At 30.2% G+C, this 20073-nt stretch overlaps 3 protein-coding genes, 2 long non-coding RNA genes and 1 pseudogene across 9 annotated transcripts; 2 read left to right on the plus strand and 4 right to left on the minus strand.

Annotated features, from left to right (window-relative positions):
* The first annotated feature begins 938 nt into the window (after positions 1–938).
* Positions 939–3658, plus strand: Coq2 (ubiquinone biosynthesis protein COQ2, mitochondrial). 2 transcript variants are annotated; one of them, XM_011648392.3, is made up of 7 exons: positions 939–1085; positions 1710–2073; positions 2162–2328; positions 2397–2544; positions 2635–2828; positions 2899–3087; positions 3146–3658. In XM_011648392.3, the coding sequence occupies exons 2-7, from the start codon at positions 1725–1727 to the stop codon at positions 3338–3340; spliced, it is 1242 nt and encodes a 413-aa protein (XP_011646694.2). In that variant the 5' UTR covers positions 939–1085; positions 1710–1724; the 3' UTR covers positions 3341–3658. The 2 variants fall into 2 exon arrangements, with proteins under 2 accessions (XP_011646694.2, XP_088939204.1); XM_089083078.1 differs by lacking the exon at positions 939–1085 and adding an exon at positions 1272–1293.
* LOC148934902 (protein Abitram) lies at positions 3644–5558 on the minus strand. Its single transcript, XM_089083079.1, has one exon. It carries the CDS (start codon positions 5556–5558, stop codon positions 4767–4769), a length of 792 nt encoding a protein of 263 aa, XP_088939205.1. The 3' UTR covers positions 3644–4766.
* Positions 5487–7115, minus strand: LOC105433169 (uncharacterized). Of its 3 annotated transcripts, none has more exons than XM_089083080.1 (4): positions 6551–7115; positions 6034–6048; positions 5902–5973; positions 5487–5839 (listed from the first exon to the last, which is right to left on the minus strand). In XM_089083080.1, exons 1-4 carry the CDS (start codon positions 6686–6688, stop codon positions 5756–5758), a joined length of 309 nt encoding a protein of 102 aa, XP_088939206.1. In that variant the 5' UTR covers positions 6689–7115; the 3' UTR covers positions 5487–5755. The 3 variants fall into 3 exon arrangements, 1 of the variants encoding a protein (XP_088939206.1); XR_016140826.1 differs by adding an exon at positions 6259–6334 and having other exon boundaries at positions 5762–5839; positions 5902–6048; positions 6425–6567; XR_016140825.1 differs by lacking the exon at positions 6551–7115 and adding an exon at positions 6259–6544 and having other exon boundaries at positions 5762–5839; positions 5902–6048.
* Positions 7116–11945: 4830 nt separating this feature from the next.
* On the minus strand, positions 11946–15698 carry LOC105433245 (uncharacterized; annotated as a pseudogene). The gene is made up of 4 exons (XR_016140900.1): positions 15163–15698; positions 14954–15067; positions 13208–13325; positions 11946–12613 (listed from the first exon to the last, which is right to left on the minus strand). The product of XR_016140900.1 is annotated as an uncharacterized LOC105433245 (transcript).
* Positions 15699–16976: 1278 nt separating this feature from the next.
* Positions 16977–17622, minus strand: LOC148934903 (uncharacterized). The gene is made up of 2 exons (XR_016140823.1): positions 17317–17622; positions 16977–17198 (listed from the first exon to the last, which is right to left on the minus strand). It is a non-coding gene; the product is annotated as an uncharacterized LOC148934903 (long non-coding RNA).
* A 232-nt stretch (positions 17623–17854) lies between these two features.
* Positions 17855–19295, plus strand: LOC148934904 (uncharacterized). The gene is made up of 3 exons (XR_016140824.1): positions 17855–18055; positions 18295–18378; positions 18766–19295. It is a non-coding gene; the product is annotated as an uncharacterized LOC148934904 (long non-coding RNA).
* Positions 19296–20073: the final 778 nt, after the last annotated feature.

Here is a 20073-nt window from a genome sequence, read left to right on the forward strand (position 1 = left end):
GAGTGCAAAGAATGCTTACACGTATACAGTAAACTAGCAGATGCTCAGTAGCATACATATTTTATTGTAATAAGAAATATTATGTAATAAAAAGAATACAAAATGGTAAAATAATAATAGAAATAATAAGAAAGTAAAAGAAATAGTAGAAATAACAGTAAGAAATTTTTTTATGAAATAAACACTTCAATTTGACGGACACAAGTAAATTTGGATAGTAGTATAGATAGTAGATTTTAACTTAATTATATATATTTATTCTATTGAGCTATGCAGCTAACTTGAATAATAATATTAATAAAATATATAAATATATAATAATGATTAATTTAATATGCCAATATTGTAATAAATAATTATATATGTTATTATAAATATTTCATAAATATAGAATCCGTGAAATATTTCTCTAAATTTTTTTCTAAATGTCTCTAAAATGTTATTTTTATCAATTTAATTTATTTTATTTTATTTTATTGTTGGCTTAATTTGTTTTTTATCTTTTTATAATTCTTAGAAATAACAAAAGATAAAAAGTAAAGTCAATCTTTATTTATAAAAGTGGACATAAGTATTTATAAGTATAAATAATTTATGAAATACATATAAAATAAAAAATTAATATCAAATTAGATGTATCATATTAATGTATAATATATTAACTGTATACATATATGCTTATATTTTTAATATATAAATATTAAGATACATAAACAATAATAACAATAAAAATAAAATTTGTATGGATTCTTCAAATACCCTTCAGCTAGCATTACAGTACAAGCCTGAACGTTCGATCACGTGATCTATAATATTTTTCACGCGCATGTGCATCAATGCACACTGTGATATTTTTTTACATTTTGGTTGTTTTCCGATATTCACTGGCAGAGATTGAAATATATAGTTTGTGTCACATATATTATAATTTTTCAGTACTATAGTATTATACTTCAGTACTATAGTAAACATCGGAACAGCTTTGTCATGAATTAGCGCGAGGATCGAAGTTCGTAACACGTCGAAGTGATTGAGATATCAAAAATGATAACATTAGTGGATTGTATTGCTGAACATTAAAGCTGGTATGTTCTTAAAATAGTTATTTGAAACACTTTCTAATAATTGAAACATACGTATTAGCTTATTTTTCCTTACATAATATGTAACCTCCGATAACCATGTGTCTGTATTCAACGAAATTTTATTATTCGTCAAATAAGAAAGACTAATGTTCGACAAATATTTTACAAATGAATATTTCTTGTTGAACAATGATTGTTCATATTAAATGTTAATGTTTATTTTTATCAGTATAGATAAGTATAGATTAGATTTAATCTTAATTTAATTTTTTCTCTTTTTTTAATTCTTAAAATTAAAATTTAAAAAATAAAAGATAAAAGGTTAAACTTAAATTAAAATTAATTTATATTTATAAAAATAGATATAAGTCAATTTGAACATAAGTTTGCATAGCATTACTGCGAAATCATATGTAACAGACAGTTCATTTTTTGGAAGAGTGTTTTATGCTTATTTTCTTAACAGATAAAATTTATATTTGTTTTATTATGTTGAAAAATTTTTTATAAAATCATGTAACAGAAATATAATTTAGTTTGATATATGGATAATATGGATCTTCGTTTCATTTATATCGATTAATTAATAACTATTTATAATTTAAGTTTATGATATTGTTGCAGACGAAGTATCAAACAATGTTAATTGCAAGAAAATGCCATGGACTCACTGGAGTTGTCAGTTTGCTCTCACGTGATATATATTCCAGTCTTAAGTTATTGAGTTGTACAGCTGTAAATTTTAGATCATGTATAGAAATTCATACGGGTTCTTCTTCTATAGTTCAAACTAAATATAAATATGAAGCAAATCACAATATACATAGAACTACTTTTTCTTCTTCAAGAATGAAAAATATATTGACTTGTATCAAGTTAACAGATTTACAGCAGAGGAGATACTTGAGTATTGCTGCAAAGCTAGTCAATAATGCCTCACCCAAAGTACAACCATACATGAAGCTTATGAGGATAGACAAACCAATAGGTTTGATCTGATTAGAGTAATTTATAATTAACGAGAACACACACATATGTGTGTATACATATATACATATATTCTAATTTCTGCTCAGGAAGCTGGCTGCTATTTTGGCCTTGTGGATGGAGTATTGCCATGGCAGCTCCCGCTGGTGCCTTACCAGATTTCCATATGTTAGCACTTTTTGGTACAGGTGCATTCATAATGCGTGGTGCAGGATGCACCATAAACGATATGTGGGATCGGGACATTGATAACAAGGTAAAATTCTTTATAATATATTTTAATTTCATATCTTAGATATTACAATAAAAAGTTTATTATCTTAGGTAGCCAGAACGAAAGACAGACCTCTAGTAACTGGTCAAATAACGCCGCAACAGTCATTAATGTTTCTAGCTGGACAATTAAGTCTGGGATTGTTTATACTGTTACAACTAAATTGGTACAGCGTATTCCTTGGTGCTAGTTCATTAGGTATTGTATAACATACTAGAGATGTATAATTATATACTTTATATACAAATATTTAAAAAATTTTAAATATATCTCATATTTCCTTTTTAGGTCTAGTAATAATTTATCCTCTTATGAAAAGAATAACGTACTGGCCACAATTAATTTTGGGAATGACTTTTAATTGGGGTGCATTATTAGGATGGTCGGCTATACGTGGATCATGCGATTGGTCTATCTGTCTGCCACTCTATGTAGCTGGTATTTGTTGGACTATTCTGTATGATACGATATATGCTCATCAAGTAAGTATAGCAGAAATGTAATAATTTTTATTCTTATTTTGTCCATGAATCTCTTTTTATGCGATATCAGGATAGAATGGATGACATTCTGTTAGGTATGAAGTCAACCGCTATAAAGTTCGGGAAAGACACGAAATTTTATTTATCTGGGTTCGGAATAGTAATGATCTCGAGTTTAATTACCTCTGGTATATTAATCACTCAAACGTGGCCTTATTATATCGCCGTTGGATTAATTGCAACGCATATTACCAATCAGGTAAATTATTACTGATGTCAAATAATTGTATTTAGATAAAGTAATTCATTTCTTTCAGATATATACTTTAAACATTAATAATCCTACGGATTGTGCCAAGAAATTTATATCCAATCACAGAGTAGGCATGATACTGTTTACTGGTATCATATTAGGAAATTTGATGAAGGCACTTGCGGAAAAAGAAAATAAAGAAGAAACAAATTACCAAAGTATAACACTAAATGAAACCAAAAACAGGGAAGATTTATAATTAAGAATTTTAATCTAGCATCTTTAAATTAAGTTATATGAAACTAAAAATACTAGTAAAATTATTCAATTCAAATGCCATGTGTTAAAATTTTTAGATGTATCATCTCAAATATAGATAATGTCTCATATCTGCTTGCATTGTTGAATCTATATTTTGATATATACTGTAATATGAATATTAATAATATAATATAATTAAATCATGTTTATCTTTTGAAGTCAGAAATAATAGTTCCTAAGAGCAGAATAGAATTGATGTTAAAAAATAATTGTAAGATTGTTATTAGATAGTAAATATACCTTATATATTATGAAACTTCTTTTTATTCATAAATAAATTAACATCTTATGAAATGTAGGAATAAAAAATCAAATTTATTCGAAATTTATTCACTGTTAAGGCTCCTGAGTACTCAGCTAAGAATTCCGCGTTGACGATAGCGACGTAGTGAAAAATAGAAGCTCATTCCTTATTCACCTCATCTTTGTTCATCTTTATATAAGTGACGTGCGGCAACGAAATTTTACGCTACACTTTATTACATTATTTTGTGCTTAATCATGAAAACGTGAGTTGTTTCGTACTTATCAAATTCGTAAAAACCGAACACTACAAAAGTTATCTTTCGATTTTATATGTGAAAGTGTACTTTTCACTTCTTTCAACAGCTGTCAAATCGTGTATTTTCTGCCGGAATAGACTTCATTGTGCCTTTTACGACTATTTATTGATTGTCAGGAGGGAAAAAGATTGTAGCGTTCGGTTTTTACAAGTATCTTAAAGCCATCTCAGATGTTATTTTATTGCAACATCTATTTATTTGCAGAAAAAGTATAGCAAACTTTTATGTGTCGTTTCTCGCTTATGACGTCACGATTCCAATATGGCCATGGTACTACTCAGAAACCTTAAGGCACCTTAGTAATCATCACAGCATATAGGAATTGTGACGTCATATGTGAGAAATGACAGTAAAGTTTATTTATAGCAATTAATTTATAGTTAATAAAAGGCGCGTAAAATGAAATCTGTTCAAGCAGAAACACACGATTCGACAACTGTTGAAAGAAATGAAAAATATGTCTTTACATATAAAATTCAAAGATAACTTCAGCTGTTGTCCATTTTTATGAATTTACTAAATACGAAACAAGTCGCATCCGCATTAAGTACATAATAACGAAATTAATTGCAATAAAAAATTCGCACGTCACTTAATATAAAGATAAACAAGAATTACTGAGCTTCTAATTTTTACTGTAATGGTGTGCCAACGCTGAATTCTTAGCAGTGTACTCAAGAGCCTTAATGATTTCCAATTCTGGTTTTTGTATTAATTATTCATTTCAACCATATAATTATTCTCAACTAAGTCTTCTAGTCTTTTGCTTGTAGATTTAAACTTTTTTTTTCTCATATGCTGCTATAGTTTTTCCTGTTCTTTAAGAAGGTTGATATATTGATTATGGGTTAGCAGAACTTGTTTCAAATTTTCTAAAAGCTTTATGTTTGGTAATATTATAGCCAAATATCCACCTTTATGTGGCGACTCTTTGAGAAGATGTGGATATTTCGACAATGTTTCATTAACTTCCACTAACTTTCCTATCATACAACACTTGATGACATATGTTTCCTTATTTGAGCATGATATGGTACAAATGTTTGAATTAGTTTGTAATGGTTGTGCACCGTGTTTACTCTTTCCTGAGACTTTGTTGAGAGATCTATCTAATTTATCGCTAACCTTAAAGTCAACCTTTATTATATCTTTATTGCCTTGTAGAATGATGTGACTAGGTGCTAGCGATAGCATACAAATACGATTACTATGAATCCATATGCACATATCATCTCCATGTGATTGCACATTCATTTTGTAATAAGGAGTAAAATAGCGATCTGTGACAGTAGGAAAATGACCACTGTACTCTACTTCATCTAACATATCAGAGATATTTTCATCTGGAGGAAATGTAAACAATTTGTCAGCATCACTCTCAACAATCGCTGATGCATCGGTATCACTATCCACTAATCTGTCACATATTTTCTGTTCTCGTCGAGAAGATATTTCTCTTGTATCAGAAACATCTTCAGATATATTTTCTTGAACATTATCTTCTTTCTTCTGGTTGCATAATTTCTTTTCGTAATCATTTTCCAATTTCAATCGTTTGTTTTCTGATTTGTCAACCTCTGACATCAGATTCATGTTTAGTTCCAATGTCGTAGTTTATTATATACACTATTTGAATCAATAGCTTACAATATATCACAATATATCACAAGCAACACAATAGTACAAAAGTAGGTACTAATATGTGATTCTCCAATAACTAAATTACACAATTTACCGCTACTTTTTTCCTTATCAAAGTGACGAATTTCCAACCAGATGATTATGTAACATTAACTATTTTCTTGCTGTGTCGGTTTTTTTATCCCTAATCTCTCACGTAGCAATTTCGAATTTTCCCTTCTGCGGATTTCTCTCTGTAATAAACAAAATCAGTTGGAAATTAATTCGCATAAGACGAAAATTGAAAACAACTTACTTGTTCCTTAATGCATGCGTTCATTTCTCGCTGGATGTGTTCACAGTAACCCAAAAATCTCCGGTACGGATGCTGGAAGCACAGAATCGTTCAGAAGATATATAGCGAGATTCTCAAGTGGCATTTCGTTACCTCCTTCTCGCAGTCCTGAAACCGGTGAAATATCCCATTACAAGCGGCATTGTGCACAGCTAGTGATTTGTAATTCATATTAGCTTCGCTCAAATCACTTGATTCTTATTACGCAATAACGACGTTAACGAAACGCTATTAAAAGCCGATAATCTGGAAGTTCGTGTAATTACTTAAATTTGGATAACTTGTGATAAAATATTTTATAATTTATATCAATTTCACCTCTTTTATATGTAATTCAACTCAATTATATTCAGTTTTGAACTATTCTATTATTATCCGCATGAGCAGTAACTCTCTGGAAAAAATGTAATGAATTGTATGTATTGAAATGTATTGAATATTTATATTGTATTTATTATTTATATTGTATCATAAATCGATGAACATATTTTCAGAATGTTTATATAATAATGAATCATAAGTCCCATTTAAACAAATTTTATTGTAAATAGAATATCTTTCTAATATTATGTCACAATCAAGAAAATCGTATTGTTTGACACAATCATACCAGGTTTGTTCGTGTTGCTTGCACTTTCCGTACTTTTGCACTAAGTGTATACACTATTTCATTCGAGTTACCGGAATGATGTAAAGCCAGCGGCACACGATGCTTTTTTTCTTGCTGATTTGTTAGCTGGATTGACATGCTTGTTGAACTCTTGTCTTCGATTGGTACATTTTTTTAGATCCTAAAGGCTTAATAAATTCTGGGTCCGTTCTTTTTAGTTAACTGGCTGCACTAGTTCAGAATTTATCTTTCTTTTTCCAGTGTAAAAAAAGAAAGTTAAACGGTGAACTAGTACAACCAGTACAGCCAAAAAGAACAGGTTTTCTGTTAGACTTACAGGTGCAATCGCACTTTTCATACCTCATGCACTAATGAGAAAGAACAAACGTGCAAGGGCAGAAAAGGCACGGAATGAAATAAATTCTTCAGATTAGAATTATCACGAATTCGAATATAAAAAAAGTTTGCATAACTACGCTTTTATATTCTTGTCTTTTTTTCACAGTGATCCCAGTCAGCAAAATGTTAGCAGAACGTCGACAAACTGACAACAGATTTAATCAGAAAATGTTAGCAGATTGACTTCATCTGAGGTCTCATTCTGCTTACATTCTATTGACTGATTTTATTGAATGTTGACATTCTGTGTCAGCAGACTGGCAGCAGAAATCAAGCAGATCTTGCCATCAAATGGTGTTGCACAGATGCTGCTGGCTTTCTACCGCCAATCTGACGGCAGACTGCACTGAAGCAGGATCTGCTCGATTTCTGCTGCTAATCTGCTGGCACAGAATGTCAACAGATTCTGTCAACAGAATGTAAGCAGAATGAGACTTCAGATGAAATCTGCTAACATTTTCTAATTAAATCTGTTGCCAGTTTGCCGACATTTTGTTAACATTTTGCTTGTTTTTGATTGATATATTCTTTTAGATCTAAAAAAAATATACTAATCGAAGGCAAGAGCTCCGTAAGCACGCGAATGCAGCTAGCAAACCAGCAGAAAAAAAGCATCGTGTGCCACTGGCTTAATTCATCAATTTTGGGAGCATCTTGTTTGACCACATTACAATGGACACAGTTAAAGCGACCGATGCCTAGGGATTTTCCAATGGATCAACCAATCAAATAATTTTATTTTAAATTGGCTAATTGACAATATGGGCAATTGGGCACCACCCATCAATTTTTCATTAATTTATCTATTTTTAAAATCTATTATCTTTCCTTAAGATTTATTTTAATTTGTATTTTATTTTAATTGTATCTTTTGCCTTAAAAATGATGCTGTTTTAAAGTTACTATAGTGATTTCTTATCCTATAAAAGTTAAGTAATATGTTATTTATTTTTGTATATTATTTTAAAATAAATTAGATATAATTAAGACTCGAAGAACAATAAATCAGTGAATAAGTAATTGAACTATGAGCTAAGCTAGGTAAAAAAGGCTAATGATGTATTCAAATTATCAAAATATATACATAAGCAAAATAACACCAATAACAATCTGACAAAATAATAAACAATTTAACAAACGTTTCGACCTTAAATGTGGTCTTCTTCAGTATATAATAAAGCGAATTATTCACGCATAACTTAATTGAAAGTCAATTAAAAAAGGAGCGCCTTATAGACAACATATAAAAAATTACAATCCTAAAAGACGTCGTAGGAGAATTTCAATAAATGTAATATTCCACTACCTGAAATTAAGTTTAAATTAATTCCTTAAAAATTGTAAGATAGTTAAATCTGTCAAAAATAGATTTTGTAAAATTTAATACTTACGATTTCGTTTTTTCGGTGGATGTACAAGTAAAGAAAGAACTACTATTAAAAGAGGAAAAAATAAATTTTCATCGTCAGAATTATTAAATAATTCTGATATGGCTGCATTCCGATATTCACTGCCAGTGCTGAGAACATGACGTCATAAAGCAATCTGGTGATGTGTTTTATAATTACTTCCATTGTTTTTTCCAGCTTATAGCGGAACGATATTCGCAGTACTGCCATGATGGTTACTTAATGGCTAGATACACACGTAACTATGGCACTGACTACTATTTTAATTGAATCAATAAAATTATTTGATTCATTCGAATCAGATATTACAGATGGAGAAGACGAAAATATATTATTTTGTATTCAAAAAAGATATTAATATCACAACCACGTAAGAATTACATAAATATAGTTAATTCTTTAACAGACAGTGATTTTAAAAAAGATTTTAAACATTTAAGAAACATTTAAAACATTTAAACATTTTAACATTCAAATATTTTAAACATTTTAACATTTTTTTATAAACATTATTATTAACAATTATTATTTTTTAGATATCCATTATTTATACAAATTATTAATTGTACAAGTTAATAATATTCATGAAAGTAATTGTTGATTATTCAATTCTTTGTTAGATCATCCATTTTGTATCATAATAATAATATATTATTACAATAATATTATTTATTTTCTTATCATTTCGTGCTCTAATTGCATCACTGTTACTTAACATAACTTTAAAAGTTTCATGGCCGCCATCTTTTTATTGCAAATGCCTTATCTCGCCAGCTACAGTAACGAAAGCAAAAAGTGACAACATAATTTATGACATCACGTGCTTGCACGAATTCATCGAAAGTTTACTGTAGTATATTTTGGAACGGACTCAATCAATATTGGTAGTGAATATCATAAATGCAGCCTATATCATCTTGATCAGCTATTTTAAATATTCAGCACTTTGTTGTTCGAGCTAAAATCTCAAATAATTCCATAAATTGTTACATTCTTTAGATTAACTAGAAAGTTTACTAGAGTGCAAGTACAAAGAGTGCAAACAAAAGCATTTATACTTTGCGCGCGGTGTTATTCAAGTAGTAGGAATGAAATAATATAAAAAATAAACTTGTTTTCAAAAGTTTTATTTATATATAAAAATATAAAAAGTTCAAATCTATTTAAAAAGTAAATATTAATTAATAATAACATGCCTAGCTGTAGTTCTACTTAGTTACTATAAACTATTACTAAAAATTATTTTATTAAAAAATCTTATTTTTTAATCGTCCTTTCTTGCAATTAATTTTTATGCAAAATATAATATAACGCTTCATTATTTTGTTAAATAAATTATAACAAGTTCCCAGTGTGTCACATCGAATATTAATTATTTTTGCAAGAAAAAATTGTATTAAATTATGATTTCTATTTTTAATATAAAAAAGATATCTTCTTATAATAATTTCCATGTCATAAAAATAATTATATGTTGCTGTTATGTCCGGATTTCACGATTCTTCTCTTTCGGAAAAAAGAAACGGTTGCTAATCAGCAAACAAAAATGCCTCGAACGATCTAGAAAGAATTTCTCTTTTATTATCGGAAACGTGAGTTTCTCAAAATATGCACAGAACTTCTCTCAAGACATATCCTATAATCAAATCATCTGAAAATAACAATTTTTTGTAAGCGACAGTCCCGCCAGCGCCTAAAGATTTATAGCATCCTACTAATAAAATTGGAATTTCTGGCACGTGAGAAACGCAGTGGTCACCGAAATCGTTCAAAGACGACATCCACGAAACCGGGGGGACTAAAAAAGCACCAATCAGGAGATTGCAACTAGCGGCCGTTGGCAAACACACAAATGAGTAAATTCAGGGTGTGGAACGATAGATGAAATTTTTAAAAAACTAGTTTTATCATTTGCCGGAAAAACCGGAAACACAAAAACAATCACGATCCATAGAACGCCGCTCCCCTCCTTTCCTTACTCGCGATTTTTTCGAACTATTATTCAAAAACTAACATGGTTTGCTCGTGTTGCATGCACTTTTCGCACTTGAATTCTAATAAATAATATGAAAAGTGTACTAATTTATTTAGTTATTTGTACGAAATAGCTCAAACATCAAAGTGCATAAACTATTAAAATGGCGTATGGAAATATTAGAGAAAATATTGCTAAAATATTAGAACTGAAAGAAATAATGGATATATACGATGACGAAATAATTTTACTAGCTCCAGTACCTCCGTTTCATATTATTATATGATGACGGTATGTAAAAATAGTATATATACATCAACGCTCTATTGCTAAATAATAAAGTATTTACTATTTACTATTAATAAATATACTAAATATATATTAATATATTTATTAAATTGATTATAATTATAATTTGATTATAATTATAATTATAATTATAATTATAATTAAATTTCTGTCTTCTTGTTTATAATTTTTAGAAGATGAAATACTACACTTCTTGCGATTAACATTAATACAACATGTTCATTATATTAAAGTTAACAATTACATAGAAACTGTAGTCCGAAATCATATGGAAAAGATTTTGTAATGCATTTTCGTCGTGCAGTTGTTTATAATCTCATTGGCCATTTTACAATATCTCCAATTTTTACATCTTTACAAAGTTTACTATATTGTTTATAGTAAATATAAAATGTATTATTATTTATTTTTATAGTAATAATTATAGTAATTATAGTAAATAAAATACAGATTGTAATTTAAATTAAGTTCTTAAATTGTTTACATGGTAATTACATTTATTTAAATCCATTCAATATATATATTGCAGAATACGCAGGATATGCACCAATTTCACCAGAAAAATATATTTTAACTTACTTGTGGTATCTTGGTCATGAAAGCGCAGAATATGACGTAGCGGATTGATTTGATATTACAATTAGTACACTGTATGAACTTTTAATAAGGGTAACAAACTTTTTAATGCAGCTTGCTCCACATATTATAAGATTTCCTACATTACAAAAAAAAGAAACAATGACATATTTTTTCTTAGAGAAAAACAGTTTCCTGGAATTATTGATATAATTTACTTTTGTGTTTTATATAACTTTTTTGTGCAAACGTCATGTATAAATTACATATGTAATATTGTACAATATTGTATGTATGGTACAAATACATGCTTGTTGTGTTTTACATAATTTAGCAAGCGCAGGCGAAATAGAATTAGAATTGGAACCTCTGCATGAAGATTATCCTGATCCAGAAACCGAGATTATTAAAAATAATAATAATGAAATTGTTACGTCCAGCCCGAAGTAAATATTTTTTTTAAAAATGGATGGGGCTTGGAAGGACGCTCCAAATACCCTCTCGCAGGTGGGCGCGCTGAGGCGTCCCTACGAGTCGGACACACTGTGCAGAACCACGAGTGCGAGTCAACGTCTTGAAAAAGACGCTATGACTTCGACTGCGTGACGTGCGTCCGTCGGTCCGTAATTTAGGCAAGAGAATTTAATCTCTTTTGCCAGGGACAGGACCATGCGCGAATCTTGGGATAACGAGGAATGAAAGAGGGAGCAAATAACTAAACGATAAATAATTTAAATTTTACATGTAATTAATAATTTTAAAACGATTACAAGGTTAGGTAGCTACAAGATCGTGTCATTATTTCTTGCGTTGAAATACATTTACTGACGATATATATATTTACATTTGAAAAAAAAATAATAAAACAAGAAGGGTGTTACGTACAGAAATTCATGTAATATAAATGTTCTAAAAATTGACGGATGTATTATTTGGTTTCTGTGTACAAATTCTATTAGTTTAGTATTTTTAATCCGTTATTAATCTATTTAAACTTGTATTTTGTTATCTGTGTGTGGTTGTTTCGGAGAGGAGGTCGGGTTTTCGATAGTGAGATCTAGGGGAGGAGGGGAAGGAGTCCGGAGTTCGCAGAACTCGTCCAAGAATTTCTGGATGCGGAAATCTGGATATATCTGGAGGTCATGGCGCTCTGGGAAGAGTGCTGAAATCTGGGGGTGATCCAGGTTCAGATGGTTTGATCGGGGAATAGGATGGAGGAAATATGTATAAATAATGGGGTCTCCTGCTGGAACAACTCGTGGTTTCTTCATGTGTCAAAACCTCGGATGTCCTAGTTCCCTGATTGACGAGCTCGGTTGTTGCGACGGTAACGGAGCCTCTTCAGGACTCGCCTCCATCTCTGAGCGTCGGAAAGAGTGGATGATGCAACTTTCACTAGAAGAAATGGATTTGGAATATGAAGGAAATGTCATTAGTCGCGAACCTTAAGGCTATCTCTGAAATATTTCAGGAAACCGAGAGATCCAAGAGGAGAGAAATTAAAAAGGAAAGAGAAAATTGTAAGAGAGGAGAGAAAAAGGAAAAGAATAGATTTCCCGAATTACTCGACAGCCATGAACCTGCTGAATGCTCCGCAACGCATAGGGAGCCCGAGAGGTTTGACGGCTGAAGCCAACAGAGGAGAAGCAGATTTTTGCCGAATCATTCGGCAGCCATGAACCTACTGAGTGCTACCGCAACGCATAGGGAGCCCGAGAGGTTCGACAGCTGAAGCCAATAGAGAAGAAGCAGATTTTGCCGAATTATTCGGCGGCCATGAACCTGCTGAGTGCTCCGCAACGCATAGGGAGCCCGACAGATCCGACGGCCCAAGCAAAGAAAGAAAGAGAAAAGAAAAAGAAAAAGGGAGTAGAAGTGTAAGGAGAACGGCAGAGGATAGAAAGGATGTAAGGGAGGAATGAGAAAGTATAAGGAGAAGAGACCCGAAAACTATTATTAGGGAATTTTTCTATGTGTAATTAAACTTACTTTTACTCTGGAGACTTGGGACCTGCGAGATGATGAAGGCGGTAACGGTGTCACCAGGAAACTTGGTCACTTGTACTTGTTGATTATTTTCGACTGATACCGACTGAATTATTGACAACTGATAAACTGAAAATGTTCTGACCGCGTGAAAAAAGGACGTAGCAGTGAGTGCTCCGTGCCTTTAAGGGTACTATATATATATGATTTCGTGGAGAAAAACATCTGTACACGTGTTTTTCCGCGATTAGGATAATAGGAATTATTTTAGCTTAGCCAAATTCTTAATAACCGACTCCCGAAAGAGATCAGTTGCGTAACCGTCGCGATCTAACAGAGTAACAGAACATGTGTCACTCGTTTATCCGCTTAATTAAATTCTAATAACAGATACTCGAAAGAGAAGAATCGTGCAGTCGTCACGACGTAACAAAATTATCCCTAGGAATGAATGTGGCCGCATTTTACGAGATAAGTTATGTCGTTAATTAATTGCTCGAGATATATAAATATATTTTATATGTCAAACAGAGAAATTATAATGAAAATACTTTTATTTTATTACTATATTTTTTATCATTATTTTATTTTATTACTATAATTTTATATTTACTATAGTATTATATATTTACTTGTATATCAACATGTAATATCTTTGAAATAAAACTATTTTATTATTTTTCATAAATTTATTTTATATTATATATAAAAAATATGTTTTATACATATTTATTACAAAAATATTGAAAGTCATAACATAACTGATTAGTGTAATATTATAAACTTTTTCTTATGAAGGATAAATCTCTCTTCAAAAAAGCTTTTTAATTGGAAATATTGCTTTACTTTTACTTAAACTTAATAGGAACTTAATAGGAATGACAGCACCTGATAGCTTGCCATATATATATATATATATATATATATATATATATATATGTGTATATTAGTTCTAATAATACAAACAACTTTTGATAATACAAACACTTTTTTTAGTAACAAACATAAACTTTCTAAACAAAAAAATATTAAAATATTTATACTATTAAGAATAAAAAAACCTAATATTTAAAAACTTCAAAATATTATACTACTTTTGATAATACAAACACTTTTTTTAATGACAAACATAAACTTTCTAAACAAAAAAATATTAAAATATTTGTATAATACTATCAAGAATAAAAAAACTTAATATTTAAAAACTTCAAAATATTAAACTACTTTTGATAATACAAACACTTTTTTTAATAACAAACATAAACTTTCTAAACAAAAAAAATATTAAAATATTTGTATAATACTATCAAGAATAAAAAAACTTAATATTTAAAAACTTCAAAATATTATAAGTATTTTTCAGAGATTAAAGTTAATAAAAATCAACATAACTAAACATGTTCTTTTAATATTACATATATTAACTCAGACTTTACACTTAGACTAAAACTAAATAAAATATAACAAACAAGATATTTAATAAAATATAGAAATAAAACAAAAAAATATTAAAAATATAGAAATACAGAAATAAGCAATCTCCATATTTTTTGTGTTAATGGATAAATATATATAAATTCTGTATGAAAATGTAGCAATTTGTTCGATACTTTTTGCAATTTCTCTAAAAACTTTAATGTTTTCATCTCTTTTAGCATTCAATATTCTATGTAAAAAATGACAGTATCATAAATAAATTTAGCTATATATATATATATGCACAGTTTGTATATTCTATATTGTACTTACGCAGCATTATTTTCCTTATTGAAATCCAGTTGTCCTCTAAGTACTAAACCATTTCTTCCTGATACAGCAAATGGTTGAATGCTATGTTTTTCTCCTAATAAATCTGTTAACTCACTGTTATTAAAGAGAATATTAGTATCATTCGTAATATTATACATTTATTTATTCTTTTATAATATATAATATTATTTATTTTTATAAGTATTTACGCTTCATATTTACAAGTCTTTCTTGCTCTGTCGATCATTTTATTATTACTAATCATATTTTTATATGAACGTTTTAATTTTATTTTAATTTTATTTTCCACTTTTTCTACAACGGGATTACAGGATAATTACTGTATACTATGACCCATTTCTTGTGCAATTTGTTTCCATAAAGTTTTATAAGTTTTTATTTTTCTTGTATTTATAAGATTTGTCTTAGATTTATAAGTGTCTAACAACAGTTTTGTTGATGTATTGTTCCAAAACCACGATGAAGTTGTATTTATAGCAATTTTATTTTGATTATTCTGATCATTTTCATCATTTTGATCATTTTGAATATTTTCATCATTTTAATTTTGTGTATTATTACATATTTTTCTTCTTATTTTAGAAAGATCTACATAAATTTGAGTTCCATCAAGAATAAAGATTAAAGTATCCGAAGAAAAATTTATATCTCTCTTCGGAAATTTTAACTGTTTTCTATCTAAGTAAAAAATGTTAAAAGATATATTTATTTGTTTATAAAAATGTTAGCGCGCTTTTTTTGTCATTTTATCCTTGTTTTACGTCTATTGAATGATAAAGATAGAACGATGAAAAAGTGCGCTAACATTTCTATTTAAGCGTGCTCTGAGAGAATATAGGTGACACCCGTTTGACCACGTCCCGATTGATCATTAGTCACTCGCAGGAGCGGGTGCCTAGAATTTTTCCACTGTTCAAGCGCTGTAAGTGGCTAATAATCAATCGGGACGTGGTCGAACGGGTGTTACCCGACTGGAACGCATAAAGACTGTAACGAATTGCTTCCCAGCATGTACAAATTACACGACACGTGGTATCGCATAACCACGAAACTATCGGAATCACTTTCGCCGCCAACGATCCAGCCGCTCACTACGCCCACGTGGAAATACGTCAATCCAGACACCTTAGGCACTAGCGGAATCTATTCCACGGATGACTTGAACCGACTCCAGAATCACATAATTTCCCGATCGAAAAGTCGTCGATGCTGAATATTATCGCACGAGGCGCCCTGGGACAGAATGTACCAAGCGGAAGCATCTCTCTGATGAACTTACTAGATGAAAAGTCTCTAGACCATTGCCGAAAGCGCGGGAAAGCGCCTGTAAGGTTTCATCACGTTCGGCTTTGCTAGCGCGGGAGTTCTGGCACTATTTATCATAGACAGACTCATCAAACTGATAATTGATACCATCATCTACGAGTACGCGCTACACAGCATTTACAGATGGAGCATCCACCTAAGTGTCGGCCCACAATAGGTGATTTAAGCTTTAAGAAGTAAGAAATTGACCAATAATCGAATATGAAAAGAATACTCGACTATGATTAGTCAATTTCTTACGGCTTAAAGATTAGATTTACTTATTGTGGACCGACACTAATGGGAGCTAGAGACATTGGGTGCTTTCTAACAAAGAGAGTTTGGTATTATACAATATGACACAGAGAGACATTGTAAGACACAGAGTTTAATTGGAACACATAAGTTACTAAACACACTCATTAGTGTCGGTCCACAATAGGTGACTTAAGCTTTAAGACGTAAGAAATTGACCAATTATAATCTAATATGAAAAGAATAATCGACTATGATTGGTCAATTTCTTACGACTTAAAGATTAAATACTTATTGTGGACCGACACTTAGAGAGTGTAAAAGATTGTGACGTAGGAAAGACCATCACGCATAAACATGAGCGCATTTTTTTTCGTTATCATCCATTATTGCCAATTTTTGATGAATTATTGATACATACTGAAATAAATTTAAGTAAATTATATGTATTGATTATTTCATTCCTGGCTACAAAGCGCTTTATTTTTATATTTGTGAAATAACTATGATCTTTTCGATTTGACATTACATGGAATCTCATTCATTTCAGGTGAGTATAATTCCTTTTCTCCTTCAAGGAAAACTTCTTTTCCTTTGAAACAAGCATGATGCTTAACATCATCTAATGTAGGAATAATTCCTCTATGCCGACAAAAGAACATATCTGCAATAAAAATTAATCCAATAGAATATGTACTAATATGTAATAATGGGTCAACAAATACGTAATATTTTTAAACTTATATAGTTCTTTAAATAAAAAAAAACTGAATATTGATTACCTAAGAATTTCGAGTTCGGTACTACGTTATTCGAACGCGACGAAGACTTTTTTTGCAGATAAAGAATGCGTTTCGTTTCTCGCATGATGCACATGATGTATCATTTATCCTTAAACTATTAAACAAGGATAAATGATGCATTATACGCATTATGTAAGAAACGGAACGCATCCAATAATGACCGGAATGTATATTAGTACCATACTTAAAAAAATAATTTTGCTCGATATTGGCACTATTGATGTCCACGGCCAAACACAGCCAAACTTAAGCCAGCGGCATACGATGCTTTTTTTCTTGCTGATTTGCTAGCTGGATTCGCGTGCTTATTGAACTCTTATCTTCGATTGATATATTTTTTTAGATCCAAAAGAATATACCAATCAGAGACAAGAACTTAACGAATACGCAATCTAGCTAGCAAATCAGCAGGAAAAAAGTATCGTGTGCCGCTAGCTTTAGGATCGAGCTTGTAGATGTTCGCAGTGTCGTTCTGTGTCTCTCTGTGTCATAGATGGAAACCACCACTAGTGTAGACACTGTATTACACAGTGCCGCTTTGTATATGTTGTTTGTTTGTTGGAAAGCACTTACTATAATCAGAGGCTGGTCATGAAAAAGCAATTTTTGATTAATCCGCCATCTTTTGGCTATTCCACTTATTTTCAAATTTTCAACACATTAACTACATTAATCTTAAATTGTAATATTATACTTTAAAAACATAAGCATTTTAAAGGTAATAAAATATGTATATTTATAAAACTTTATTTTACATAATTATATTACCAATTTTTAATATATCCTTTAATTTTAACAATTTTAAATTTATTTATTTATTTTTTTCACTATTTATTTTTTTCAACACAAGAGCAAAAATTAATATAATATTATTATATTACTGTTACACTATAATATTTTTAACTTCTTGATACACAATTGTCAAAATAATCCTCTGTGAAATCAATACATTGACAGCTATTCACAAAGCATTATTAGCGCAGCGAGAGAACCCATCATGGGAAAACGTCAACAATAAACTTCGAGGAAATTTCAAGAGATGCAAGTATCAATGTCATACCTTTTTTAAAAAGGATTATTATACATATTTATTATTATTATAAACAAACTTTATTACAATATAAAATAAAATTTAAGTAAAAAAATAAACATCCATCTATTTTTTATATTGATTTATCACAATTAATTAAAAATTTATCACAATTAATTAATTTATAACTATATTTTGCAATTTTAGTATCTCTATTATTTAATAATATATTATCACGTTTTCCACGTGTTTAATACACATGCACAATACACTTAAATCAATGCACATGCAAAGTAAAAAATATCGCTATTAGTAGATTGAGATAATGTATATTTCTTTCATTCTAATCAAACACGTTATTGATTAGAGTAAGATGTATATTTTTTTCTTTCTCGTAGGATTTAGCCAAAACATGGCGGATCAGAGTCATGGCCAGTCTTTGATTGTAGTGTCTCTATTGCTGCCCATATCTTATATACAGAGCTTTCATTTCTCTTAGCATATGAGACAAAGGATACTTTCCAGCTACGGAACACAGTGATACAGTATGTGTGTAACACAGAGGTTGTGTTTCGATACTGCCAGTACTGAAATCTATAATATACGTGACCTAAACTATATATTTTCAGTACTGGCTATTTAGCTTTTTTATTTCACTATCAAAATACAGGACAGTCATTTAAGGAATTTTTTTTAGTTATACTAATTCTCTTATACTAATAAGATCATCGATCTTTAATGACTTTGTATATTGTAACAAATTACATTAGCTTATTAATTTATATCGAATCGATTAAGATCGAATACAACGATCGTACGAGTAAAACTATTAATCCATACTTTACAATTGCATACATTTAGTTCAGCTATATATAAAATAATTGTCATTAAAATCATATAACCCTAATAAAAATTGATTATGTCTAAATATTACACAATGTATACAAATCTAAAGAAGCGTTGAAAGATTTATATGATGAATGTGTTTTGAATGCATTTAAAATTGACATTTCATATTTGTTTTTATAATTTTATATATTTTTATAACTATGAGTAAATAATTTATTGAAGTCTTATAATGAATTTTGAAAAGAATACATGAAATTTTTTATTTTACTTAAAACGGTTACACGTCTGTCCGCTCGCTCTCACGGTTTTGCAGGATAGCATCAGTCGGAAGAGAGAGAGTATCGATAGAAAATAAAATATAGAAGAGAGTTTAGATAATATATACTATGTGATAATATGTAATATGAAGAGAGTTTAGATATATGTACAAGTATATATAAAGATTAGAAACTATTTACAACTACTGACTGGTTTTTACAATCTTTTAGTTTTTGGTTGTTATTTACAATATATACATGTTTAAATATGATTTCGGTTCTCGTTCTTGGAATCTCGATCGTTGTTCGTCGAAAATTCTCGCGAATTTCGGGAATCGTACAATAGCTTGACTCGCAGCTTTCCGAGAATTCGACGCGTCGCGATCGTGGGCGCGCGAGGAGATTTCGTCGCATGTAGCTTAATCGCGTTTGCCGATCGGCTATTAATTATCAAAGTCTCGTGACAGTTTTTTCGAACGGATTTTCGGGCTGGAATAGGACTTAGACTTTGCTGCGGCTTGGAAACGGGGAGCTCCCTGCTCTATCACCAACAGCGACGGATCTTGCACGCAACGGCCTACTTCGGGGACCAAGCTAAGA

This window comes from Pogonomyrmex barbatus, unplaced genomic scaffold, assembly GCF_055798465.1.
Source record: "Pogonomyrmex barbatus isolate J1 unplaced genomic scaffold, ASM5579846v1 scaffold7, whole genome shotgun sequence".
NCBI classification, from domain to species: domain Eukaryota; kingdom Metazoa; phylum Arthropoda; class Insecta; order Hymenoptera; family Formicidae; genus Pogonomyrmex; species Pogonomyrmex barbatus.

What these genes read in the sequence shown, in the direction of transcription:
- Coq2 (XM_011648392.3), top strand. Translation starts at nt 1,725, where the DNA reads ATGTTAATTGCAAGAAAATGCCATGGACTCACTGGAGTTGTCAGTTTG. An exon ending in GAGGATAGACAAACCAATAG is followed by an intron (nt 2,074 to 2,161) that starts GTTTGATCTGAT and finishes ATTTCTGCTCAG; the next exon opens with GAAGCTGGCTGCTATTTTGG. An exon ending in CCTTGGTGCTAGTTCATTAG is followed by an intron (nt 2,545 to 2,634) that starts GTATTGTATAAC and finishes TTTCCTTTTTAG; the next exon opens with GTCTAGTAATAATTTATCCT.
- LOC148934902 (XM_089083079.1), bottom strand. Translation starts at nt 5,558, where the DNA reads ATGAATCTGATGTCAGAGGTTGACAAATCAGAAAACAAACGATTGAAA.
- LOC105433169 (XM_089083080.1), bottom strand. Translation starts at nt 6,688, where the DNA reads ATGTCAATCCAGCTAACAAATCAGCAAGAAAAAAAGCATCGTGTGCCG. An exon ending in ACGCATGCATTAAGGAACAA is followed by an intron (nt 5,840 to 5,901) that starts GTAAGTTGTTTT and finishes TGTTTATTACAG; the next exon opens with AGAGAAATCCGCAGAAGGGA.